This window comes from Megalobrama amblycephala, linkage group LG15 (assembly GCF_018812025.1).
Source record: "Megalobrama amblycephala isolate DHTTF-2021 linkage group LG15, ASM1881202v1, whole genome shotgun sequence".
Taxonomy (NCBI): Eukaryota; Metazoa; Chordata; class Actinopteri; order Cypriniformes; family Xenocyprididae; genus Megalobrama; species Megalobrama amblycephala.
Genome location: NC_063058.1, coordinates 512506 through 535848, shown reverse-complemented (window position 1 = coordinate 535848; position 23343 = coordinate 512506). Strand labels below are relative to the sequence as shown.

The following is a 23343-nucleotide window of genomic DNA, read 5'->3' as shown; positions in this document are numbered from 1 at the left end:
AATGATAATTAGTGTCAGGACGGCACATTAATCATACAGAAATAAAGTGATATTAGCATTATTTCACAAAAGAAAGAGGTTTATGATTATTTGTAATAACGCAAAACAACATTAGCGTCGAAAGCATGTGCATTAAAAAATATATTGATGCATTCTCTTTGATCATTCAATGATCATTTCTTTCATTTTCCACCCAATGCCCCAGGATGGTGTTCTAAAGTCCAGAACATAAAGTAGCATAAGATTATACATTCACAATCATATTTAGAGCAATAACATGAACTGAGGTCAGGCCCTAAAGCTTCCCTCTGTCACCGATACAAACAGAAATGTGTCTGTTTCTCTGTTAATTCTGTTCATGATCAAGAGTGAGAGTTATTTGTTCTTCTGACAGTCTTCAGATTCCCAGCATGCCTTCAGTCACCTGACATCCCAACAGGACGTTCCCGTCACACACACACTGAGACAGGCCGTCCGCTGAAACACACACACACTGTACCAGAACATCTACAGGAAGCACTGAACGCTGAATGAATGAATGTCGACTCACGTTTCTGAGAGCGGATCCATGACGCCGCCTTCATGGCCACAAACTGCCACTCCACCTGGTCACCTGATCTACACGAGTATAACCAGATCAGAGCCAGAACGGTGGCCCACACTGACCCGTCCACCTGGAACACACAACCACACGTCACACACTCACGCTGAACTGATCACACACACACCTGAGGATATGACATCATATACACCACCTGTGCCGGTCTGTGATTGGTCACCTCGTCCACGGTCTTCCCAAACACGTAAGCTAATTCGTAGTTCAGCTCCCAGCATCCCGAGGCCTTCTGAAGAGAGACCAGCTGGAGCAAAGGGTCCATCTGGGCTCGGGTTCGGCTGAAACACACAGAAGGAAGCTAGACACGTAAAGCAGCACTATTTCTGATATGATGATTAAAGCAGATAAATGAAATCCAGCAACAATCGGATCAGGGCACTGTTTTCTGGATGTGTGGATTTACCTGGACGTAAAGCACAACATTCATCAGACGAATCAGGAGGAGGTTGTGAGCTGAAGAACTTAGCCACTGATCTACAGGCGCGTGCTGAAGAACAATCATTCACAGAAAAAGACTATTAGATTCATGTACACATTCAAAACAGAACAAAAAAGCTCTGTGAAGTATATCTCGACTTACACATTATAGAACCACCTGCTTTACGGGAAGACAACCTTGCTAAGAAACAGAGAGAAACTGATAAGGGTATATGCTAAAAACAATCTTTCAAAGAGCGACATTCAGATATGGAGAAAAAGACAACAAGAAAATACACATTCAATAAAGAACAAGACAAGTTGAGTAAAGTGTCTGTCTGTGTATTTCTCTTACGCATTCCAGAACAAGCCATCAATGGAGCCGCCATTGCTAAGAATACAGAGACAAAAGCACATGTAAGAATATAAGACACTTTAAAAACACAAATCTGACACAACCACAAACAAAAACACTCACACCAAACAAGCTTCTGATAAACACACACACACCTTGACCATTCTTCATTTTCCTATTTTTTCAAGTGATTTCTTCAATGCATTGGCATTGAAAAAACACAGTTTTGAATTACCAGCACATAGGGATAAAGAAAAAAAATAATACAAAAATAAATAAAGAAAAAAAGAACTGAAAATTAAAAATGGTCAAACGACCCCCATTGGACCACTAGTGGTTAATTAAAGAACAATGCATATGATTTCTTTCTATGATTTCCCATAAGGCCACCATACACCGTGAACATTTCTAATAAAGAATTCAATTTCACATTTTAATGATGTGAGCACACTAGTATTAAACTATAATGTGGCAGGAAAATGTCTGGGGTTACACATGTAACCATGGTTCCCTGAGAAGGGGAACAAGACACTGCATCCTCTTGAGGACAAGATGGGGAATGAACTGTTTGAAGAACTAATGCACTGAAAAAAAGGTCGCTGTTTGGATTTAAATAGGCATATGCTTAAGAGTCTATGAATGGATCATTATTACAGTGATTATTATGTTTTTAGCATGTTATATGTTTAGCAACAATTCTTTTGACCCTAACAGATGGAGTGTGTAGCTTTTCATTTCTTAAACAACCATGTTTTAAGATGTACTTTAAGATTGGCACCTCTGAGTCCAGACCCTACATTTACTGAGAGTCTTTGGGATGTGCTGGAGGAGACTTCACAGAGCGCTCACCTCTTGCATTGTCAATACAAGATCTTGACCAAAAATTGCTAACCTCTTGGTGGAAATAAATGTTATGATGTTATTTCCATCAAGAGGTGCATCAGTATTTGGTGAGAAATATTCTTGTATGTGATGCTAAAGTCTACTAAAGTCTATGAGCTCCCTCTGTTGCTCTGACTGCAATCCTCGGATTGCAATTACATAATTTCAAGGAAAATTTATAGAAATGCTCAGAAATGTGTGGTAAACATATGATATATTATCAATATATTTCTAAATGTGTAAGACTTTGGATTTAAAAGCCTTAATGGAGTTGTTTTGTGAACTCCTGTGATCGTAAATAAATGGAAGCAGGTGAAACTGAATAGGTGTATGTTCTCTTTTTATGTGAATATAAATATCAGTTAGATTCAGCTTGAATGATGTGCACTCCTGCCAAGATTAAAATTACTTACTGTAACATTTTTTATTGTAAAACATTGGTCAAATATTGATGTTGGAGTCTTAAGTCTTTAAGTAAAGATCAAGCGTTCACTGCAGTCATGCTGGCCAAACAGTGGAAATATAACTTGATTTTGGCCTCGGTGCTTGAGGTCCGAGGCTATTGCCCCAGCACGGCACGTTGATAGTCCTGCCTCGCACTGGCCTGACAGTGGAAATGTGGCTAAGGAGGCTCACAGAGAGCCTAACAGCTCAAACACTGGTCATGCCGGAGGCATTCCCTATAGTGTCCTCAAGAGGGAACTGATTATGAAATCATACTCCTAAACAATCCTGATCCTGGAGGGCCAATGTACTGCAGAGTTTAGTTCCAACCTGCTCCAACACACTCACCTGGGCCGTGTCCGAAATCACCCACTAGATGTTAGACGCTGGTCTAATGTGGCTATGGCATAACATCAAACAGGTATAAATTTCATTTTTTTAATTGATTATTAAATCATTTTAATAATGTTTATACATGCTAGTTTCCATGAGTTCAAAATAAGACTTTTTATTACTACTGGAGCAGCCAGGTTGCTAATTTTCGAGTAATTATTAAACAGGAATCACAAACTGTGCAAAAGAGGCAGCCCTTCCAGTGCACTCAGCGTCTGAATTCACTCACTCGCTTTCATTTGGGCTATATTAGTGCACTAATGTGGGGAATAGTGAATGAGGGTATAGGGGGCGATTTCAAACACAGCTCTGGAAGTTTCAAGTGAATTTAATAAGGATTGGAACTAAACTCTGGTGGATAGGTGTCTCTCCAGGATCAGAACTGGACAGCCCTGCTGTAAACACATACAGAAATCAGTGAACTTACCCTGTACTGGCACTCTCCTCTGAAGCAGCGGCCCTTTCACCGTCTGTTTGCTGTCTTTATTAACACCGATGAAGGCTGTATGAACGCTGCTCACTCCTGCCTGAACACTGAGCTCCACGATCCTGCTCCTGACGGCCTCCGCGTCTGCTCCTCCGGCCCGCTCCTCCAGCTCCAGAGAGCGGATCACAGACCGGGCCGCCAGCTGGTGGATCGTCAGTCTGCAGCAACAAACACAAACCTGTCAAATATACAGTCTACACTGTCAGAGACGCGGCTCGGCAGCTAGTAAACATGCTCAGATATGGTGGCACTAATGCCAACACAACCATGATATCAGGTCATGTGATCCCGCTCTTCTTTGTATTGTTTCATGTCATATCTATAATTGTCCTGCTAAAGCCAAAACAAGCACTGACTGAAAACTGAACAATAATAAACCCTAACCCGGCTGATAGAAGAGGCAATGGAAGATCACAGAGGTAACAAATTCAGCAACTAAAATAAGTAAATAAATACATAAATAAATAAAAATCTGAGTGTGTATCAGTGGTGGGCAGTAACAAAGAATTTATATTATACAATTTTATCAGCGACTTAAGTACTTAACTGTACTTTATCACAGTAGTTTTATTTTGATAAACTTTTACTTTCACTAAATCTGCCATAAAAGCTGTTTCAGCCCATTGAAATGCTTGAATGTGAAGATGTCACTGTGTGTACAGAGCAGGCCCAGCATATTCCCCACTGCTGTATTTCTGCACAGCATTCCTCTTGAAATGTTAATGCATTTTGCCACATGTAACATTAGTACAGTGTAATTTTATACTATTTGTTGCCACATATTTACACAAATTTTGATTTTCCTAATTTTTGTGGTACATATTTTTACTTGTTTGAACTTGAATTATCAGTAACGTAAACTGATATTTTAGTATACGTTTCGACAGCGTGTAACAAACTAAAACGTTTGCTTATTTGCAGATCAGTACTTATTAAATGTCTGCACTAATCTTTTATTATTAGTGCTGACTAATGACTGGTCTGACTAGTAAAAAACAATCAGTATTTGTACATTTAATACCTAATTTAAAAATCAAGTACTTTTGTACTTTTACATGTACAATTGAAAAAGAATACTTAAAGGGTTAGTTCACCCATGAGTGTGTGTGTTACCCTGTGTCTTCCGTTGGTTTGAGAGTAAACTGGAGCTGGTTAGTCACTGGTTGGTCCTTCAGTCTGTATTTCACAGTTACAGCTCCTTCTGCCTTTCCTGAACTCTATGATGAGGGAGAAAGAGAACGTAACATGAGCATTTGATGATTTTACACTCTTCAGCTCTTTTCTTTCAAGGACCAGTGGTGCACCACATCTGGGTTAGGACACGCCACAAAAAATGATCGACATGTTGGATTTTTCCCAGTGGCTACTGGTTGAAGAGCCCTTGGTTTACACAGTGTGGCACTGGTCTCCAAAGTTTCTTTAAATTAACCATTAAAAAGCTTTGACCTGTCCTTTCAGCTGAGCGTAGATGAGTGCCCTCTGACCCTGGAACAGGGTGTTGATGGGTGGTGACAGCGTGTCCACTGTAACGCCCTCAGGAACGGTCCAGTCCACAGAGATATTATCCACAGCCGGCTGGAGAGCAAACCTGAGTGACTGCATCACCTGACAGAGAGGACAAGATGAAAGTGGTAAATAAAAACCATAAACCTCTTGTACTGATTCTGTCCACTCTGTTTCCACAGCAGATCTTACTTTGGGCTGCATGCGGTCAGTGCCTGTGATGAACTGAGCGTGACCAGAACCTTCTCTGGCCATTCCTGTGATGAGAGCCGTACTCGCACCCTCACCGATCCCGAAGGAGAAACACCTGAAGACACAAGAACACCAATCATCTGACATGAGCTAAATGCTGTGATATCAGTAGATGAGGAGGAGAGAGACGTGTGCTCCACCTGTGGCAGTAAGCCTGACTCTTCACCAGATCCAGCACCTCTTTAGTGTTCCACACCTCTCCATCAGTGAAGATGAACAACTGAGAGAGAATCAGTGTCAGGCTCAGAAAAACACCTCACCAATATTCAGAAAGAGTGTTCGATGATGAATATGTTTGGCTGTACCTGTCGGGGGTGATCTGGGTAACAGGGCTGACTGTAGATGTGTTTCAGAGGCTGTAGGATCTCTGTGCCGCCCATGTCTGCATCCATGTCCTTTACTCTCCGTAGAGCCTCTTCCATTGTGTCCTCGCTGTACACAACACTCTGACTGCAATGACACACACCACAGTCTCTCACAAAAACACCACTAAACAGCATCATTCCTGAAGAAGAACTAGCGTCTGGTTACTAACGGGAAGAAGGACTCAAATCGAGAGCCGAATCCATAGATGTTGAAGTAGCATCCCATGGGCAGACTCTTCAGCAGCAACAACAGCGTGTCCTAGAGAGACACATGCACAGATGAGTACAGTGACTCAATACATCTCAATAAACGTGTCATTTTATAAATCCTAAATCTTACTCTTGCACTTTCAATGCGCATCTGTACGTCTTTCCCATGATGCATCCTGCATTCCATACTGCCAGATCTGTCAACCACAAAAACAAACTCGCCTTGAGATGCCAATGATGACAACACGTCCGCAGGAAACTCTGGGTACAAACTGATCATGAGCACCGGGTCGCCCATCAAACACCCTGAAACAGAGACAGTGTAAACAGGGTAAACGGGTGTAAATGGCCTGAATTTAGCATGAATCGTGTTACACTGTAAAACGTCCTCTATCCCTCAGAGCGAATCAAACTACCTGTACAACACTCAAATGTAGAAGACGAGTATGAAATTGGTTAAGTAAAACCTTAACCAAGCCAGGGGCTAAGTCCATAAAAGAAGGGCTAACAGATAGAGCCTACAGATCAGGCCAGTAAGTGAAGTTCCTAAACGTAATTTAGGGAGGAGTGAGCCCATCTAATCTTCCAATCAACAGCCAGAGTATATAAGCAGCTGCTTACCTCTCTTCAGTCTCAGCTGTTCCAGCATACCTCCACCTCCCCAAACTCCACCTTCATCTCAGGTACCTTGCCCTATGTAATCATATCCTATATTTATTCACTGGGGGGGGTATATCAGAGTTCGAGTTGAAGCTGCTTCATCGAGCCCCTCCTCAGTGGACAGCAAGCCAAATTAGCTAACCTAATACCCTAAAGATTATATGGGCAAACAAACTCGTTAATAGGACTGTCTTGAGAGTCAGAAGCCTCAAATGGATGGTCTGCCAAACCTTGCAGGATAATTGATATGTCCAACAATGGGATTCGCACAGGACGGCAAGGCCTAAGCTGTCTTGCCAAGAAACCAGAGGGAACACCTGTAGGGACTCGTTCGACAGACGTTACCAAATGGCTTCATCAGCCAGAGGCATGATTGAACAAAGCTTCATTTGGTCCAAAAGATCCATTTCCTGAAGTGATGACGTGACTTCTTTTAACAAAGGACTCTGTCTAAAGGACTTCTTAGCTCATCAGCAATAAACTAATCAGAACCCATCACGTGGATTTGATCACATTAAATCTATTGATTCTCTCACAAAACCCTCTTGTATTATCGGACGGAACAGGAAAAGACCCATCAACGGATTTAAAGACGAATCTGTCCTATCAATACCTCCCTTGTGTTGACCGTCCATCGTGACCCGGTCACTCGTGACGCCGGTCAAAGTTTAAACTATGCTTAAGGACTCAATCTTGAATCTCAAAAGGGACAATTGTCGATTACTTAAAGTATTAACTATATACAGAATAATACATGCCATGATGTAATTACTAACATGTCTATTCAATGTATTCAATATGTGGGTTTTCTTCAAATGCATTATTGTAATCATTGTTTTAATTAGGTCAGTCTAGTAATATGTGTGTAAGAAGTGTGCCATGTTTGAGTTCTAAATGCAGAATTTATAATTCTCTGTAATTCTGTGTGAATTAAACATTGAAATTCAGTATCAGGAAAATATTAAGAAACTTTATATTGTTGTTAATAAAACAGGAGAATGTTCTGCAGATATCACGCGATGTGATCAATAGACAATAGACGAGGCGTGTCTAATCTCCGTAGCAACGTCTCATTGGAGGATCGCTCCCTTAAAACTAGCTGTCCGAACAAGCTAAAGTCAGAAGCTGGAAGCCGAGTCGGTCAGAAATCCTCGAAATCGGTCAGAAGCCGGTAGCCGAAACACCGCTACTTTGACACGGCGGAAAGTCGCATGGGCATTGATAACTGATTGACCGGGGCTGATTTTCCATCGAACACCCGCTCAACCACGAGCTGCGCCGCTGCCATTCAAAGCCGTCACATCCAGACTCCAAAACACTTCGTGAAATATCTGACCAAAGTCTCCCAAGAAGAGAGCCGCTCAAGCCAGATGCTCAGCCAGCAGCATCCTTCAAAGCTTCCGCGCAACCCACAGGGCTTTCCCGAGAAGACGTCACCTGAAAGACAGCCAATCCAGAACGGGATTCCGCTGTACACGAGTCACGGAACAACCCGATTACCTCAGCTGTCACAGCAAACGCAGGTACAAGCAAACTTCTCTCTCTCTTGCTGGAAACTGTGAAACTCCTTTAAACCTAAAGAATCAAGCCAAGCTCTGCTTTTGTGATTTCCCCAGGTTATGAGTTAAGTTAGCACTGAACTTGGGACTTTTCATAACTCATCAACTCCGCGAATGTGTGTGCATGTATGTATGTGTGTGTGTGTGTGTGTTTAGCCTTAGTTTCCTGTAATCATTAGAAGTAGTCAATAAATCTTGTTTTGATTTTCACATATACGGGTTTCTTGTGCTGTGTATCAAATTACTGTCTTAAACTCAAAGATCAAGTTACCTCTTGCTTATAATATAATAATTACAATAATAACAATAATCATAATAAAATATTGTTACTGTTGGCCGCAGAATAATATTTTATCCAGAATTGGTAAAATACTCTAACCTCAATTTTCGCTGGACGAATAATTGATGAAGTGTTAAATATTAATTCTGAATCATTTACAGTGAATCATTTACAGTTGATTCAATTCTTATTCCCTGTAACAATTAAATTGAGCTAATAAATAGGCTAAGTCCTTACACACCTCTCAAAGGCATATGACCCACTGCCATAGCAACTACATAAACTTTGGGGCTGGGGGTACCCCTGCTGAAAACCGACTCTGTATTAACTCCAACACTGAACTCACAGGATAGTAAACTGGGTCCAAGTCATGTTGCCTATATGAGGAAACAACGAGCATCCACTTAAGGGCTTACAGCCACCTTGTAAAAGAGGCTCTATTGGCAATCTCAGCCAAGAGGCCAGAACACATCAGCATGCCCCATTCAGAGGCCACACCCACGGATTCCTCAAATATGGACGTCAGTGCCAAATCATGCCTTTTCTGAGGATAATCTCCTAACCGTACCTGAAAGGGCCAGAATGCAAGCAACAGGCATTCCGCCCTGTCTCTCGTCTGAGAAGACGGATCAGTGGGAAGGCATACAGACTGGTCTCAGGCCGTTCCTGATTCAGTGTGACGGGAGGGACAGAGAAAACCAGAACGGACAATTAGTGGTAACGCGCAACGCAAACAGATCCACCTCCGCTTGGCCAAACTTATGCCATATCAGGCTTACCACCTAAGCGTGTAACTTCCACTGACTGGGCTCCAGCCCCTGCCTTGAGAGTAGGTCTGAAAGTATGAAATCCTCTTAGAAGAAGTAACAACCATCTGAGACCTAGATACACTGGCAGCATCTCCAAACGATTTATGTGCCAGCTGTGGTGTGTCCGTCCAAACTCTGAATGCGGATAGGAGCGGGGGTCTCATCCACAGTAGAAGGCACGAAAGCCTCTGCATGTTAGCATAACTCTGCAGCAATGATGCAAACAAGGCAAAATCCCTAGGCCTTTGATTCACCACTGGAATAGCCTCATATGGAGCAGACCCAACTGAACTACAGGGGACGCTGCTGCCATAAGACCCAGAAATCTGCAGCATATGCCTGCTTGAACTACGCGTCCTGGTTTGAACTGACTCAAACAGTCCGGGAGAGATTGAACATGTGCGGGAGACATGCATGGTGGGACAATCTTAGCTCCTGGGGTAAGGACAGACGCTAAGGAGAAAAGGAGAAAAGCATCAGGAGCGCCAGAGAAGAGAGAGGGGAGAGAAAGAAAAAAAGATTGTTCCGATTCCCAGACAGACTGGCGCTCAGTCCTTAACCAACCGAGAGGCTCATGAACCAATCTCCGGCTTGGAATTGACTGACTGAAAGATTGAGATGATGCAAGAAATTCGAAATTGGATGGTTTAACCATGCTAAAAGGTTTGCAGTATCAAGCGTAAGACACCTTGATATACTTTCTTTTCTGCATGGGGCCTTGAAGCACCTGAGTGGCAGGAGACCCCTTTAAAACAGGGAACAAGCCAACTGCAACTGCAAGGGCATTGGATGCTGTCAAAAATGGGCTGTGAACACACAACCTTTGGCTACTTCTTGGACTCCAAAGGCCAGAGAGCACAGAGAACCTGAGATGCTGCTTGTACAAAGGGTCAGGCCTAAAAATTTCCAAGGCACAACGTGCGATGAAACAGGTAAGGTAGGAGCCAGGAGGTCATGCTGAGAGAGGCAAATACACTTTTGCAGATAGACCAAACTCTCCAAAGGGGGGCTTGACCTCCAGAAACAAGTAAAAAAAATCAGGAACTACTATTGGGGATACTCACAAGGGTGCTGTAGAGAACTTGAGCATGACCAAGCTCACAATGTGCCAGGACTTTTTAGCCAAGGTCTCACTAGGATCACATTGTACACTCAAGCAAAATGGTAAAGGACTGTGAAAGCCATACAGTGTGTACCACTTTAACTCGCATATTAGAAGTATATTTACACTAAACAGAATTTTTGTACAAACAAAAACATGTACCTGTCTGAGCTGTGGGTGCTCCGGCCTCCACTACAGCAGTGGGCTGATGGGTATTCTCATAGTACAGAAACAGCTCTACATCCTTATCGAACCGGTGACCCGCACTCAGATTCACCTACACACACCATTACAGCCTTCTTGAAATTAAAAGTGCATAAAAATTGTACACACACACACACACACACACACACACACACAGAATCACACAGAATCACACACAGTACCGTGGCATGAGTATGATCCGGGTAGAGGAACACCAGAGGATCCAGAGGGCAGCTGGACTCCAGTCTGGAGATGCGGTCTGAAGATCTCACATCGACACTCAGAGACAGTGTGTAGGGAATAACACATGCTGAGGAAACTTCTGGAACACTGGCTGCTGAAGCTGAGAGAATCACAAACGCAAAAGGTTACACTTGTGTATTTAAGTGACAGAATGGACAGTCCCTGTTGTGGCCTATATATGATGATGATCTTGAGCTCTTAGTGTGGTTTTGTTGTGAGATCAGGAAAGCTGTGCACCTGCAGGTGAGTATCTGGGGTTGAGTACAGCCGGCAGACTGAAGCGCAGCGCATGATCGGCCTGAACACTGAGCTCAATGATGTAGACGATGGAGATGATGGCAGTCTGACCCGGAGACAAACACCCGACACTCAGTTTGAACACATCTGAACTCGCATCGCTCTCTTCCAGCAGAAACGCCTGCTGACCCGAACTCACAGCATCATCATACTGATCCCGCGCCTGTAAGAGACAAACACACCCATAACCACAATCACCAGAGGAGCCTAACTTACCTGTCGTTCCAGCTGACATATGAATAATGAGAGAAAGATATGAGGACAATGTCTGAGCAGAACATTTCAATGTTTTTTTGTACTGATCTTGGTTTTCAAACTTCACAGGACAAGTACCACTACTTCTACATTTAGTGTATGTAATATTTTGATTAATATTAATTTTGCTGTATTTCAGATAAATCATGATGCTGCATGAGCCTCATCAGACCTTTGACTGGCTCTTTCCAGGTCAAAATAGCAAAATAATGCTTAGAAAAATAAAGAGAAGATGATGAAAGAATGACAAGGAAGAACAAAAATGAACATACAGTACACAAGAGTATATTCAAACAAGAGCCAGCAGCACTCCAGCTCCAGACAATGACACTGAAAACTGTCCTGTTACTTCAGCGAACATTACAACCACAGCATATCTCAGTTCTGTGAAAACCAATGTTACTCACATTTGAACAGAAACAACACAACCTCTGTTTTCTTCGCTTAGGTGTCTCCAGCACTGGAAAGCTTTGCTAACATTAACATTACTCCTAAAGCTCTTGTCTGTTCCAGTGATATTCCTCTGAGCTTTTCTCTTTTGTAATGTCTCTCAGGCGTCTCTCTTTCTTCAAATCTCCCTCTTACTCACTCTAGCTCCTCCCACATCACGAGTGGAAACGCCCCCTACTGCTGATTGGCTACAAGTGTGTTGTGCTGCTTGCTCCGATCCACTTACAACAGTGTTTCTCAGAAATCACTTACTGCACCTTTAAACCAATAAGACTATTAACTCATTTCACAATCACAGGGAGAAGGTCATTCATAACAGAGGCCATTTACATATAGAAGCCTTAAAAGGCACATCAACAAAAGGCCCATTTTATTCAAACGGTGAGAGGCTATGGAAACTGTGGCATATCATGACAAAAGTCTCCCTGGAATTAAATGAGTTAAATGGATTGCTGTAGGAAGATAAAGAAAACTTCTCAGTAAGTAATTTGTGCAAAAATATTTTCTCAAAACATAAGTTCTGCTACTCAGAACCCAATTTATTAGGAATTACCAAGCAATAAGCAACATTAAATCTAACATTAAAACATAGCATGCCACTTCTGGATAAAGACTTCATGTCATTTGAGTGGAAGGAGTGGATCACCTGTCATAGAAAAACACCTAAACAACCGCTGGTGTTTAGACTCACGCTCTGTTTGTCCTGCACCTCCGCCACAATCTCCTGCTCTCCGATCTTGGCACTGAAGTGGCAGACGGCGGCATCGGCGGGCAGCGGGAAGACGAACAAGGCCTCCAGGGGGCGCTCCTCCTCATTGACATACTGCAGACTGGAGCTGACGGAGGCCACGTGATCCTTAACCTGCAGCTCCACTGAGATGCTCTTCAGAGGAACTGAGAGAAACACACAAACTTATCAACACTCTCTTCCGAAGATCAAACATCTCAACACTCTCTTCAGATGATCTGCACCATAGTGAATATACAGTGTTGGGGAGTAGCTAACGACAAGTAGTGACACTACAAACTTAACTACATGTTTCAGTAGCTTGGCAGTAGCTCAGTTCTCTCATGAATACTCAGACTAATTGACATGGTAATGGATGTGGCAAAGTTAATGTATTTGTTCTTCGCAGGATGGATCTGCTATGCTGCTGGTTATTGCTGAAGAGCAAGTATGGAGACTTGCTACTGCCAATACATTCACAGACTCGCTGCTGCTGTGAACATGTAAGACATGCTGCTGCTGCACATATAGCATACATGAAATAACCCCACAGCAGATCTACACAGGTGGAGCTGGGGAAGGTGGAGGGTTTCTGAAAACTGCTGCGGACTGCTACAGCAAAAAATGCTGCATAATTAATATGTTTATCAATGAGCTGACTGTCTGCTGATGCACAAATTAAACTCTGCATTACATCTTGCAGGTTTACAGTTCACTGAGAAGAGGTCGTCTGATGATTATGTAAAGGAAGTACAGGAGTGCATTGATGTTTCACATGAATCTACTGTGATTTATACAAACAAAAGATTAAAACGCTGTGATTTAAACAAGGTGATCTGGTGGAAGCTAGATATTTTACTTTTTAACATGTTAAATACAGATTTTTTTTACACAAACACATCACTTTGCTTCAGAAGGTCTTTATTAACCCCCCTGGAGCCGTGTGGAGTATGTTTATGATGGATGGATGTGGATGAAGACAATTTCTTCAGCTCATACTCATTGATCCCATTCACTGCCATTATAAAGATGTGTCAGGATATTTATTAATATTTCTCCGATTGTGTTCATCAGAAAGAAGAAAGTCATATACGCCTAGGATGGCTTGAGGGTGAGTAAATCTTGGGCTAATTTTCATTTGAAAGTGAACTAATCCTGCTTTATTGTACTGATAAAACACAGAGATACTGGAAAATACACTGAAAATCTGTCCCGGGGATGTTTGAGTTTGGATCATTCAAGTGATTTACTGGATTCTGTGCATGTGTTCACACACACATGCCGTGAAGACATGTGACATTAGGATGTGACGTATGATGTCTCCACAGCGTCTAAAGTTTGCTTATGATTTGCAATTTCTCTATCGAGAAATCACACTTGTGCATTTTTTCTGATTCCATTATAAACTAGAGCATCAATAGCAGCTTCAGCGGCATCACTTCAGCTAATCAATGTCTTCAGGATTACTAAGTCATTTCTTTTTTACTTCTAACGGTTATTTTTCTTAGATGAGACCGCCTTGATGACAGAAGCAGCCTTCAAATGTGACCTCTGGAGGACGCAGCCTCCGAAATGAGACCCAGCGAATGTGAGCATCAGTGCTCAGTGGTTTTCACAGTGCATTGTGGGGCTTTTTTGGAAGCGAATGTTTCAGTGCACAGGAAGGATTCTGCAGTTGAGAAATGGCCCTTAAAATGTCTGACTCCCTGATCAGTTTAATAATGAATCTACAACATCACTGTTGTGTTTTGCACCACTGCTTTCTGTCAATCAATAAGAACACAAAACTGCGATATTATAGCATTTGTCACATGGCAAAGGCTGTGATGTGATTAAACAGGTACAGTGTGTTTCAGAGCGAAGCGTTCACTAATGAAACGCTGCATGTGCTGTCAGTTTAACCTGCATCTCTCCTCCCGTCCCGTGTACTGCTCCCAGTTTAAGATACACACTTTAGCAGCTTTGGACTTTGACAGTCAGTTTGAGATACAGGCTATATCTGAGTATTGTGAGTATCTTTGGATAGTTTACAAAATAAATATTGTTAAAATCATAATTGAATTGCATTATGCTGTTTTAAACTTAAATTTTTTACTTAAAATGTCTTTATTAGCAATTATTCAGTTATTTGTAATATACTCTCATTGTAAAAAAGAAAAAGATCTACCTTTTCCCAGTAATTTGTAGCGTTGCTAACTACTCTGTCAGAAGAGTATCTTGACTGTATCTCAGCTACTTTAACTCATGATCTTATGAACACTGTGAATATAACCAGAGAAAGCAGTGATTGTGAGGAGGAAGTGTAGTTTATACCTGGTACATTACTGTCAGACACGAGACCACAGCAGTTCACCATCCTGACCCTCTGTGAGAACAAGCCAGCGTTTACTGCTCATCATATTTCATAACCCTCGACATATCATCGAATATATCTGCTGCAGAGCCGCTGCATACAGTTATCAGTACAGTAAAGTCGTAAATACAGTAAACACACACACTTTAGAAGGATAATAGTTAGTCATTCAAATTTTAAAGCGCTAATGTGAATTAGAAACTAGTTCATAACAAACTGAAAGCGATAAAGTCTTTTCGACGATCTCCTTTTCTTACTTACAAAGTGAAAGTAAACAGAAAACAAGTCTTACTGCTTTTATGAGTCCTCACGATCGGCTCAGTCTGTGAATAAGATGAAAATGACCTTCTGACTGACCGCGATAAAGATGTTTCAGGAAGAGTCTGATGATCTGGATGATCTGAATCTGAATCAGCGCAGCGGTTCTGCACAGGTGAAGCACGTGACTCATGAATGTTACGGCATGAAAGTCCCTTTTTCGTTCAATATAAAAACATACATATAATACCTTGTGCACAGCGTAAAGGACTATAGAGCTTTGACATTACTGGAAGAAGAAAAACACTAGTCTAATATAAGTCTAATAATAATATAAAGAGGTTTAACAGACAAAATGTGCACTTATGTATAAAAACGTGGCAAGAAAAAAATAGATTTAGAAAATACTGATTTTAATCATATTATAAATCCATCCCAAATAAGACATCCTTAAACACCAGAGAAAACTTTTCAAGAAAGAACAAAATTTCTTCCAAAAGGTCCCATAATGCCAAAAAATGTGGGATAGACTCATCTTCCACTTCACAAAAAGACCATAGAAGATCCATCTCAGGAAACTTTACAGTATAGCCTATATTATATATATATATATATATATATATATATATATATATATATATATATATATATATATATATTCTTCTTTATTCTTATTGGTAATTACATATTTGTTGGGTAAAGACTGCACTTTCTTCCAATGAATATCATCAAAACAATCCCTCCAAAAAGAGATTTCAGAGGGAACAATATCGTTCTTCTATTCCTGATAGAGGGACTGGACAAAAAGCAAATCTTCCCTATTGCTGTGTCACAAGGATGAGTCCAAGAGCTGGAAGAAGGTGAAGAGTCTCCTGAGTTTTTAAAGTGGGAATGACATCCATCACTATGGAAAAGTCTCGTGTTGTGACAATATTTAGTTCATAAGGAAGCAAGTTGAGAAACCAGAAGAATATTATTATTATTAAACCAATCTGGGGAAAAAAAGAGTTTTTATAGCATATCATGGTTATTCCATATAAAATACCTGTGGGGACTAAAAATGTGTTTGTAAATTAAGTGTCAGGCCAAAAGCACCTGCTTATGGAAATTTAATAATTTGGTAGGCAATTTAGAGATATTATAATTACATACTAACAGAAAGGAGAGACCACCAACTTTAGAAAAAATATAATTGGGAATAGTGTTTATATGGATTCAGAATTATTCAAGAATTCCCTCAACAATTTGATCTTAAAGGTATTGTTTAAAGAAGCAAAGTCGAGAAAACTGAGACCCCCATGATCAAAGCTATTTATGACATCTGATGTTTTGATGTAATGTCTCTCTTGTGTTTCCATTCTGTTAAACTACCAGCTGCAGAACTGAACAGTGTGAGGACAGCAGCGCCACGCCAGCAGTCTCATGCCGGAAGTGGGCGGAGTTAATGAAAACTAATTCATCATCATTGGCGGAAGGAGACAACACTGTAAAAAGCTGTTTTTGTCTTGTGTTTTTAATCTATCATGTTTATTTGTGATCAACAGTTATATCTAGTGATGCAAACTATACCACTTTTTGTCATATATAAAACAATAATGTCAAATGTTTTAATGAAAGTGTAATCTATTAAATATAATCTACAAATAATTAAACATAAGAGGGTTGTGTAAAATGTGTTCTTTTATTAATGCGTAATGCTAGATTTGTGTGTTATTAGGCAGGGCTGGATCAATTAGAAACAATTAAATATCACTTTTCTATTGCACACACGTATTACAATTAATTAAAATGAAATTGACCTCCATTATAAGACTGATCCTAAATCAGCCTATAGTTCAGAGAAAAGCTTCCCAGCAATAAGTAAAAATGACAGAGTCATACAGATCAACCTCAGGCTGGTGTTCAGAGCACGACAACAACCAAAACAATCTTTCTCTGTAACTTTATGTGTTGTATTTTATATATTTATATATTACAAATATTAGCAGTGGTAATAAAGCACATCAGAAGTGAAAGTGAATGTCAGGATTCTGAGAGGGAGGACCCAGATACACACACTGAAAGAGTGTGTGTGTGTGTTTGGGTATTTATGATGTTTGAGCTATATTGGCATCGAAATGTAGGAAACCATAAAAGATCCCTACTGCCCCTCAATGGAAAGTCCCCATAAATATAGGAAATGACGTGTCACGTGCGTGTGTTGTGCTGCGCTGAAATAAAGCAGTTTCTCTTTCTCTTCTGTCTTGATCTGTGAGATACGAGTGTTTAAATGATTAAACCGAAAGAGCCGATATGAGAGGTGAGACGAGGAGCTGACCGGCGCTGAGACTGAGTAATACATGAACCTGCCCGAAAACACTTACAGGAGCCGTCCTGTTATAAGATCTGTGTGTGTGTGTGTGTTGACAGAGTGTGATGGACGAGTGGATCCCTGTAGACCCGGAGCTCAGCGAGTCTGAGGAGCCGATGGCGGGACTGTCTGCGTCTGAGTTCACCTGTCACTGCTGTTACGAGGTGCTGGTCGATCCCACCACACTCACCTGTGGACACAGCTTCTGCCGCCACTGCCTGGCCACATGGTGGGCGTCCGCTCTCCGGACCGACTGCCCAGAATGCCGAGCGGTATGGCAGGGCTTTCCCAAAGTCAACATCCTGCTCCGGTGAGAGACGCGGAATGTAGTTATCATCAGGGTTGGGAAGTAACGGGATACATGTAACGGCGTTACGTGACCAGGATAAAAATATGGTAACTGTAATTCGTTAGTTACATCCAAAAACAAAGTAATCAGAATACAGTTACATTTTGAAGAAAACGGGAATACTATCAGGATTATAATGGTTTAATTTAAAGCTAAATAAATTAATATTTTGACATAAAGCTCTAAACGCTGCTTGATTATAGTTCCTGGTTCTGTTGCCAATCATGACTCACGTGAGCCACCTGCTGGTGCATGCGCAAATAACACCTGTCTACAGTCATTCTCCTCAGACGCTGAGACGCAGCTAAAGGCTGAAGCCCCGGGAATACTTCAGCCGTCCGCATGATGTCATTTTCGGCCGCACACCCTGTCCTCGTGCAGCCCAAATTTCGAGACAGCGCGGACGGTGCGCGTGCAACAGCGCATGCGCAAGCAGGAAAGAAGAGTCCACTAGATGGCAATACGCACAGTACTGAGCACAATGTGCAGTCGTCGACGAAGAGTGTGTGAAGAACGATTCAAAAATAAGACGAGTAAACTCAAAATCATGCCTTCTCCATCGTTTTTGATTCCTGTTCTCTTGGTGTATCTTCTTAACTATGTTGCAATAGTGGTAGCTAACATAGCATAATAAGATGCAGCTTTAATTTTAGTAACAGTAATACAGCATTTTCTCCATCATACAATATGTTTTAAAATTAATTGCATGCCATTTATCAACACAAGCCATCCAGCATTTAATATGATATTGTAAAATCGATCTATCTTACTGCAGTGTGTAACAGTGTCTCACAGCAGCCGCCGAGCGAACGCACAGAGTAACGTTATAACATCATTTTCAACACACTCAAATGTATCTAATATGATAAACAGAGCTGCGTTACCTCATACTCATGAAAGCGGCGCCGGCGACTGTGTCATAATAAAAGTCCCGCTGCTCGTGAGGCGTGTGTTATGCAATCGCTCCAGCTCCTCGTTCAGCTCCACAACACTTGCTGCAATTTTATCACCGAACCAAAAGATACCGAACCTTCAAGCATAGGGATACATTCACAACATGATTGGTCGGATTTTATGACGTATTGCCTATTTTGAGGCGGAACTTACCGAACATCCAAAACAATGCTGTGTGCTGAGATAAATGTGCTCATTGTATGTGTAGCCTGCATGTGATGGTATTTCGGCCAGCTGGGAACTCGTGAAGAGCTTATAAAATGTGTAAAGGAGTCAAAACAGCAGCGGGAATCCCTCCGTCACACACACACAAACGATCTGCTGCGTGGAGACATGCGTCTGATGCCTGTGATGGGCAAAGTCTCCACTATGACAAGAAAAACTGACATACGTGAGGATTCTGTCATTTCAGTGTCTCGTCTTCCTGTTTTTGGTTCGTTTACATGTCTTTGGTCCGTGTTGCGTTCATATATCATTCGAACCGCACCAGAGTTCGTTTGGAAGCTTTTCAGCGGTCTCGGTCCGCTTGTTTGGTGCGCACCAGGGTTCGGATGGCAGCGTTCATATATGTTCAAATGAACCACACTAACCGAGCAATCGCACCATTCGTTCGTTTTAATCGAACCAAACATGACAAGTGTGAATGCACCCTAAGAAAGATCACGGCCTTGATCAACATGTTTTTTTGAAATAGACTAAAATGTAAGTGGCGTGTTTTTTTTAAATGTTGTGTGTAATAAGGTAAGTCATGGCTGAAGGGCGTTGTTAGGCACGACGCGAAGCGGAGTAACCCCTTCAGCGTGTCTTATTCATGATACAGCACTAGCCTTGAGTACCTTATTACTTTAATAAAACGGTTACTACACAATACAAATATTAAAGCCAAAAATATGTATCAATGCAACTTTCATGAAGTAAACTTTCACTAAAGCCTTCCTTCTGCCGGAAAAAATAGTCCCTGACCGTGAACAGCAACAGAAGTTACATTATTACACCATTAGATGGCGGCAAAGACTGTCTTTATGAGTGTGTCAGTCAGTGGCGAAGACTTTTACATTGAAAAGACTTATATTGAATTGTTGTGAACACGGAACAAGACGCACCTGACAAATGCTTTGACTAGCGCTGTCAGTCACAGGAAACCCCTTAACTGTTAAAAGGACAGGATAATACATCATTTAAACAGATGTTTTATTATGAAATTAGGACTGACCTGAAGGAAAATGTTAAATATGAATGCAGGTAATAAACTTGTTCACTCAATCTCTTTCTCACAACACTCTTCTACATGATACAGTCAGCTTCAATGAACAATATCAGCTGAGAACAAACACTTTACTAAGAGTGGTTGCTGAAGCTGTTGATACACAGAACTGTTGGGTGAAGCGATCATAGCCCTATTTTATCATGAATAAACACAGCAATGATCAATCACAGGAACTAACCGTTTTATAAATAAACTATAAATATTTTTCCCCTTGTACATGTTAAAGAAATAAAAACAAAAAATAAAACCTCCTGTAATACAATACTTTAGCCACTAGATGTCTGCAGAGCCTTTTATATTAATATACAGGGCTGGTGAAACAAGACAGGATAGCTTTATTTTAATAGCCTAGTTTTTATTAGTTTTAATTTAAATTCATATTAAATAAAAGTACTTTATTTTTTACTTGACTTTATTTACATAAGTGACCTTGAAGGAATCAAAAAGTAATCAGATTACATTACCTTCATATTGTGGTGCTTACGATACTGAATACTTTTAATTTTAATAATAAGTAAATTGTAACTGTAATGGAATACATTTGCAAAGTAACTTTTCCAACCATTATAGTTCCTGTTACAGTTATTATAGTAATCATTATAGTTTAATGGTTTGTGGTGTGAATGGGCTTTAATTCAGAGTGACACCTGCATGTCCAAACAGTTACTGATCGAGTTAAGTTTGGTGCTGGTGACTGTCTAATGTTCATGTTCTCAATCAGACACACAATGAAACAGCCTGTGTGTGTGTGTGTGTGTGTGTGTCAGGGATGTGGTGGAGAAGCTGTTTCCCACTGATGTCAGCCGACGGAAACAGGCCGTCCTGAGCAATCTGCGGCTCCGTCATGTTCTCCAGGCCTTCCAGCAGCAGGGGAAGAGAGAGGCCCCTCGCGCAGCTCCGCCACAGAACCTACCACTGTTTAATATACTGAACCGACCACCGTTTAATATGTTGAATCCACCACAGATCAACATCAGAGAGGTTCTGGCTGGAATCAAGATAGCGCTGTGCTGCGTGGCTGTGAGTGACACACACACACACACACACACACACACACACACACACACACACACACACACACACACACACACACACACACTTACTGAGGATGAGTTGTTGCACTGCATCATCACTGTGTGTGTGTGTGTGTGTGTGTAGACTGTGTTGTTAGTGTACCGTGCGTTCAGTATCAGCTCCAGTCATGATGTGCTGCTCAGTAAACCACTCAGCAGGTGGAGTGCTGATGATGTCACTCTGTGGGTGGAGCATCTGAGTGTCTGGACCAATCAGTACAAACAAACCTTCTTCAGGGAACAGATCAATGGCAGGTAACACACACTTTTTATTTGTCCTCAAACTCTATAAATGAGCATATATATATATATATATATATATATATATATGTGTATGAGAGAGAGAGAGAGAGAGAGAGAGGGAGAGCTTCCTTAATATTTTGGGAAGGTCATCAATCATTACATTTGGGTCTTTGGCATCAAAAAGTTTGAGAACCTGTTCTAGAGTGCCGTCACACACATATCAGCCTTGAAATGTGTAATCTGTGTGTGTCAGAACGCTGTCTGCTCTCAGCGATGAAGATCTGTCTGCGACTCCGTTCAGCATCAGGAATCAGTCTCACAGACGGATCATCCTGGAGGAGCTGCACAGACTCAAAGAGCGCCGAGTCTCACTCAACCTCTGGCAGTACAAGGTGAGTGTGTATGTATGTGTGTGTGCGTGTGTGAGTGTGTGTATGCATGCTTCACTCAAGTTCATTCATCATGGATGGTAAGATTAAGCACCATCTCTCTCTCTCTTTAGGATCTGCATTTAGGGAAGACTCTGTTTCTGCTGTTGAGTTTGCGCAGATTTCCCCGGTTGACACTGCTCTATCTGTTTCTGTTTGATTATGACGACACATTTCTGCCCTTCATTCACACCAGTTGCCCTGCACAAACAACCGCAGCAACGCAAGACAGCCTGACCGACACACCGCTGGTGCGTCACTGCCTTTTCACTCTCCAGCACTTCTGCATACGAATGAAGCTGTCTGCCCCCTAGTGGCAATCACAGAACTTTCAGACTGTTCATAAAGCAGCAACTTATCACTATGGAAATAATCATGTTTGGTGGAAAAAAAGAGTAACTCTCACCTCGCTCTCACAATTTTTATTATAAGAATACAATCTAGCCGTAAAATACTTTTAACTAGAAATATTTCAAGGCACCCAAAGCTGAAACTGGACTTGAAAATGTGCCATATGCACACAGTCTGTATATGAAAGACTCTGTAGAGATAACGAAAAGGTGTTTTTTATCACAACTCTCTTTTTCTGCATCTGCCGCATCAGGAGCGTCCGGGTTGGCATCAGTGGGCAGAGTTTCTGCTCATGTACCTCCTGTTGCCCTATCAGCTGCTGTCTGCGTTCGCCTGGCACTGGCTGAGCGTTCATAACTGGACGACATGCATCGTCATCTTTCATGCTCTGTTACTGTCCGTGCAGGATGTGTATTTCTTCTGGACACTGTTGAAGAGAGGAGAGATGAGGTACAAACACACAGAGAAAAGAAAAGAAAGATGTTCTCCATGTTTAATGACTTTAACCAGCATTAGCACAGTTAGAGCTGTTGTGTGACGGATGATTGTTGTGTGTGTGTGACTGCAGGACGCTCCCTGTGAGGGTTTGGCATGAGGTGTTAGCAGAGATACTGGACTCGTCTCTGTTTGTGCTGCTGTGGCCGCTGATGCCGACGTTCTTCTGGAACTTTCTGTTCTACTTCAATCTGTACGTCTGCCCCTTCGACACGGCAGTGCTGGTGAAACAAACATTCCTGCAGACGGACACACAACAGCAGAGGATCTGAAACACACACTGACTTCACTTTCACACTCATCACACTGCTTTACTGTCGGTTTCTGACTTATTATTATTGAATTAAACCGCTCATATTCATTTATCTCTTCAGTCACCTGTTTGAGTGTTTGTTTCATGCTGTTTAAGAGAAATTAAGAGACAATTCTGTGCAATTAAAATCAATAATGCAATATTTATTTTTATATTATAAGATTTACATGAATGTAATAATCTGGGGCAAAACTGTTAAATAAAAAGAGAAAGCTCTGGTGTTGTTGAGAGACATGTTAATGTTAGATGAGAAGTGTGTTTGTTGCGTTTGCAGTGATCACTTGGCAAGATGTTTGTTCTTCATAATAGGAAAATTAATAAAACACAGCAACAACCATAAAAGAAAACAAAGCTTTACATGTTCATTTAAAGCTTATTTTTACTTGCATTAAAATATTG

At 41.4% G+C, this 23343-nt stretch overlaps 2 protein-coding genes across 4 annotated transcripts; one reads left to right on the top strand and one right to left on the bottom strand.

Annotated features, from left to right (window-relative positions):
* Positions 1–550: 550 nt before the first annotated feature.
* LOC125247768 (von Willebrand factor A domain-containing protein 5A-like) lies at positions 551–15293 on the bottom strand. Its single transcript, XM_048159245.1, has 19 exons — positions 15156–15293; positions 14824–14875; positions 12475–12677; positions 11019–11241; positions 10721–10881; positions 10497–10611; positions 6055–6230; positions 5885–5973; positions 5655–5799; positions 5490–5569; positions 5290–5404; positions 5041–5199; positions 4708–4811; positions 3535–3752; positions 1389–1424; positions 1197–1235; positions 1020–1103; positions 756–894; positions 551–674 (listed from the first exon to the last, which is right to left on the bottom strand). The coding sequence occupies exons 2-18, from the start codon at positions 14864–14866 to the stop codon at positions 821–823; spliced, it is 2064 nt and encodes a 687-aa protein (XP_048015202.1). The 5' UTR covers positions 14867–14875; positions 15156–15293; the 3' UTR covers positions 551–674; positions 756–820.
* Positions 15294–17297: 2004 nt separating this feature from the next.
* Positions 17298–23295, top strand: LOC125247734 (bifunctional apoptosis regulator-like). Of its 3 annotated transcripts, none has more exons than XM_048159186.1 (8): positions 17298–17453; positions 17531–17781; positions 20809–21061; positions 21200–21369; positions 21611–21749; positions 21860–22036; positions 22390–22586; positions 22705–23295. In XM_048159186.1, the coding sequence occupies exons 2-8, from the start codon at positions 17537–17539 to the stop codon at positions 22901–22903; spliced, it is 1380 nt and encodes a 459-aa protein (XP_048015143.1). In that variant the 5' UTR covers positions 17298–17453; positions 17531–17536; the 3' UTR covers positions 22904–23295. The 3 variants fall into 3 exon arrangements, with proteins under 3 accessions (XP_048015143.1, XP_048015142.1, XP_048015144.1); XM_048159187.1 differs by having other exon boundaries at positions 17308–17420; XM_048159185.1 differs by having other exon boundaries at positions 17300–17781.
* Positions 23296–23343: the final 48 nt, after the last annotated feature.

What these genes read in the sequence shown, in the direction of transcription:
- LOC125247768 (XM_048159245.1), bottom strand. Translation starts at nt 14,866, where the DNA reads ATGGTGAACTGCTGTGGTCTCGTGTCTGACAGTAATGTACCAG. An exon ending in CTGACCGCATGCAGCCCAAA is followed by an intron (nt 5,200 to 5,289) that starts GTAAGATCTGCT and finishes CCTCTCTGTCAG; the next exon opens with GTGATGCAGTCACTCAGGTT. An exon ending in AGCAGGTGGTTCTATAATGT is followed by an intron (nt 1,104 to 1,196) that starts GTAAGTCGAGAT and finishes ATTGTTCTTCAG; the next exon opens with CACGCGCCTGTAGATCAGTG.
- LOC125247734 (XM_048159186.1), top strand. Translation starts at nt 17,537, where the DNA reads ATGGACGAGTGGATCCCTGTAGACCCGGAGCTCAGCGAGTCTGAGGAG. An exon ending in AAAGTCAACATCCTGCTCCG is followed by an intron (nt 17,782 to 20,808) that starts GTGAGAGACGCG and finishes TGTGTGTGTCAG; the next exon opens with GGATGTGGTGGAGAAGCTGT. An exon ending in GCCTGACCGACACACCGCTG is followed by an intron (nt 22,037 to 22,389) that starts GTGCGTCACTGC and finishes CTGCCGCATCAG; the next exon opens with GAGCGTCCGGGTTGGCATCA.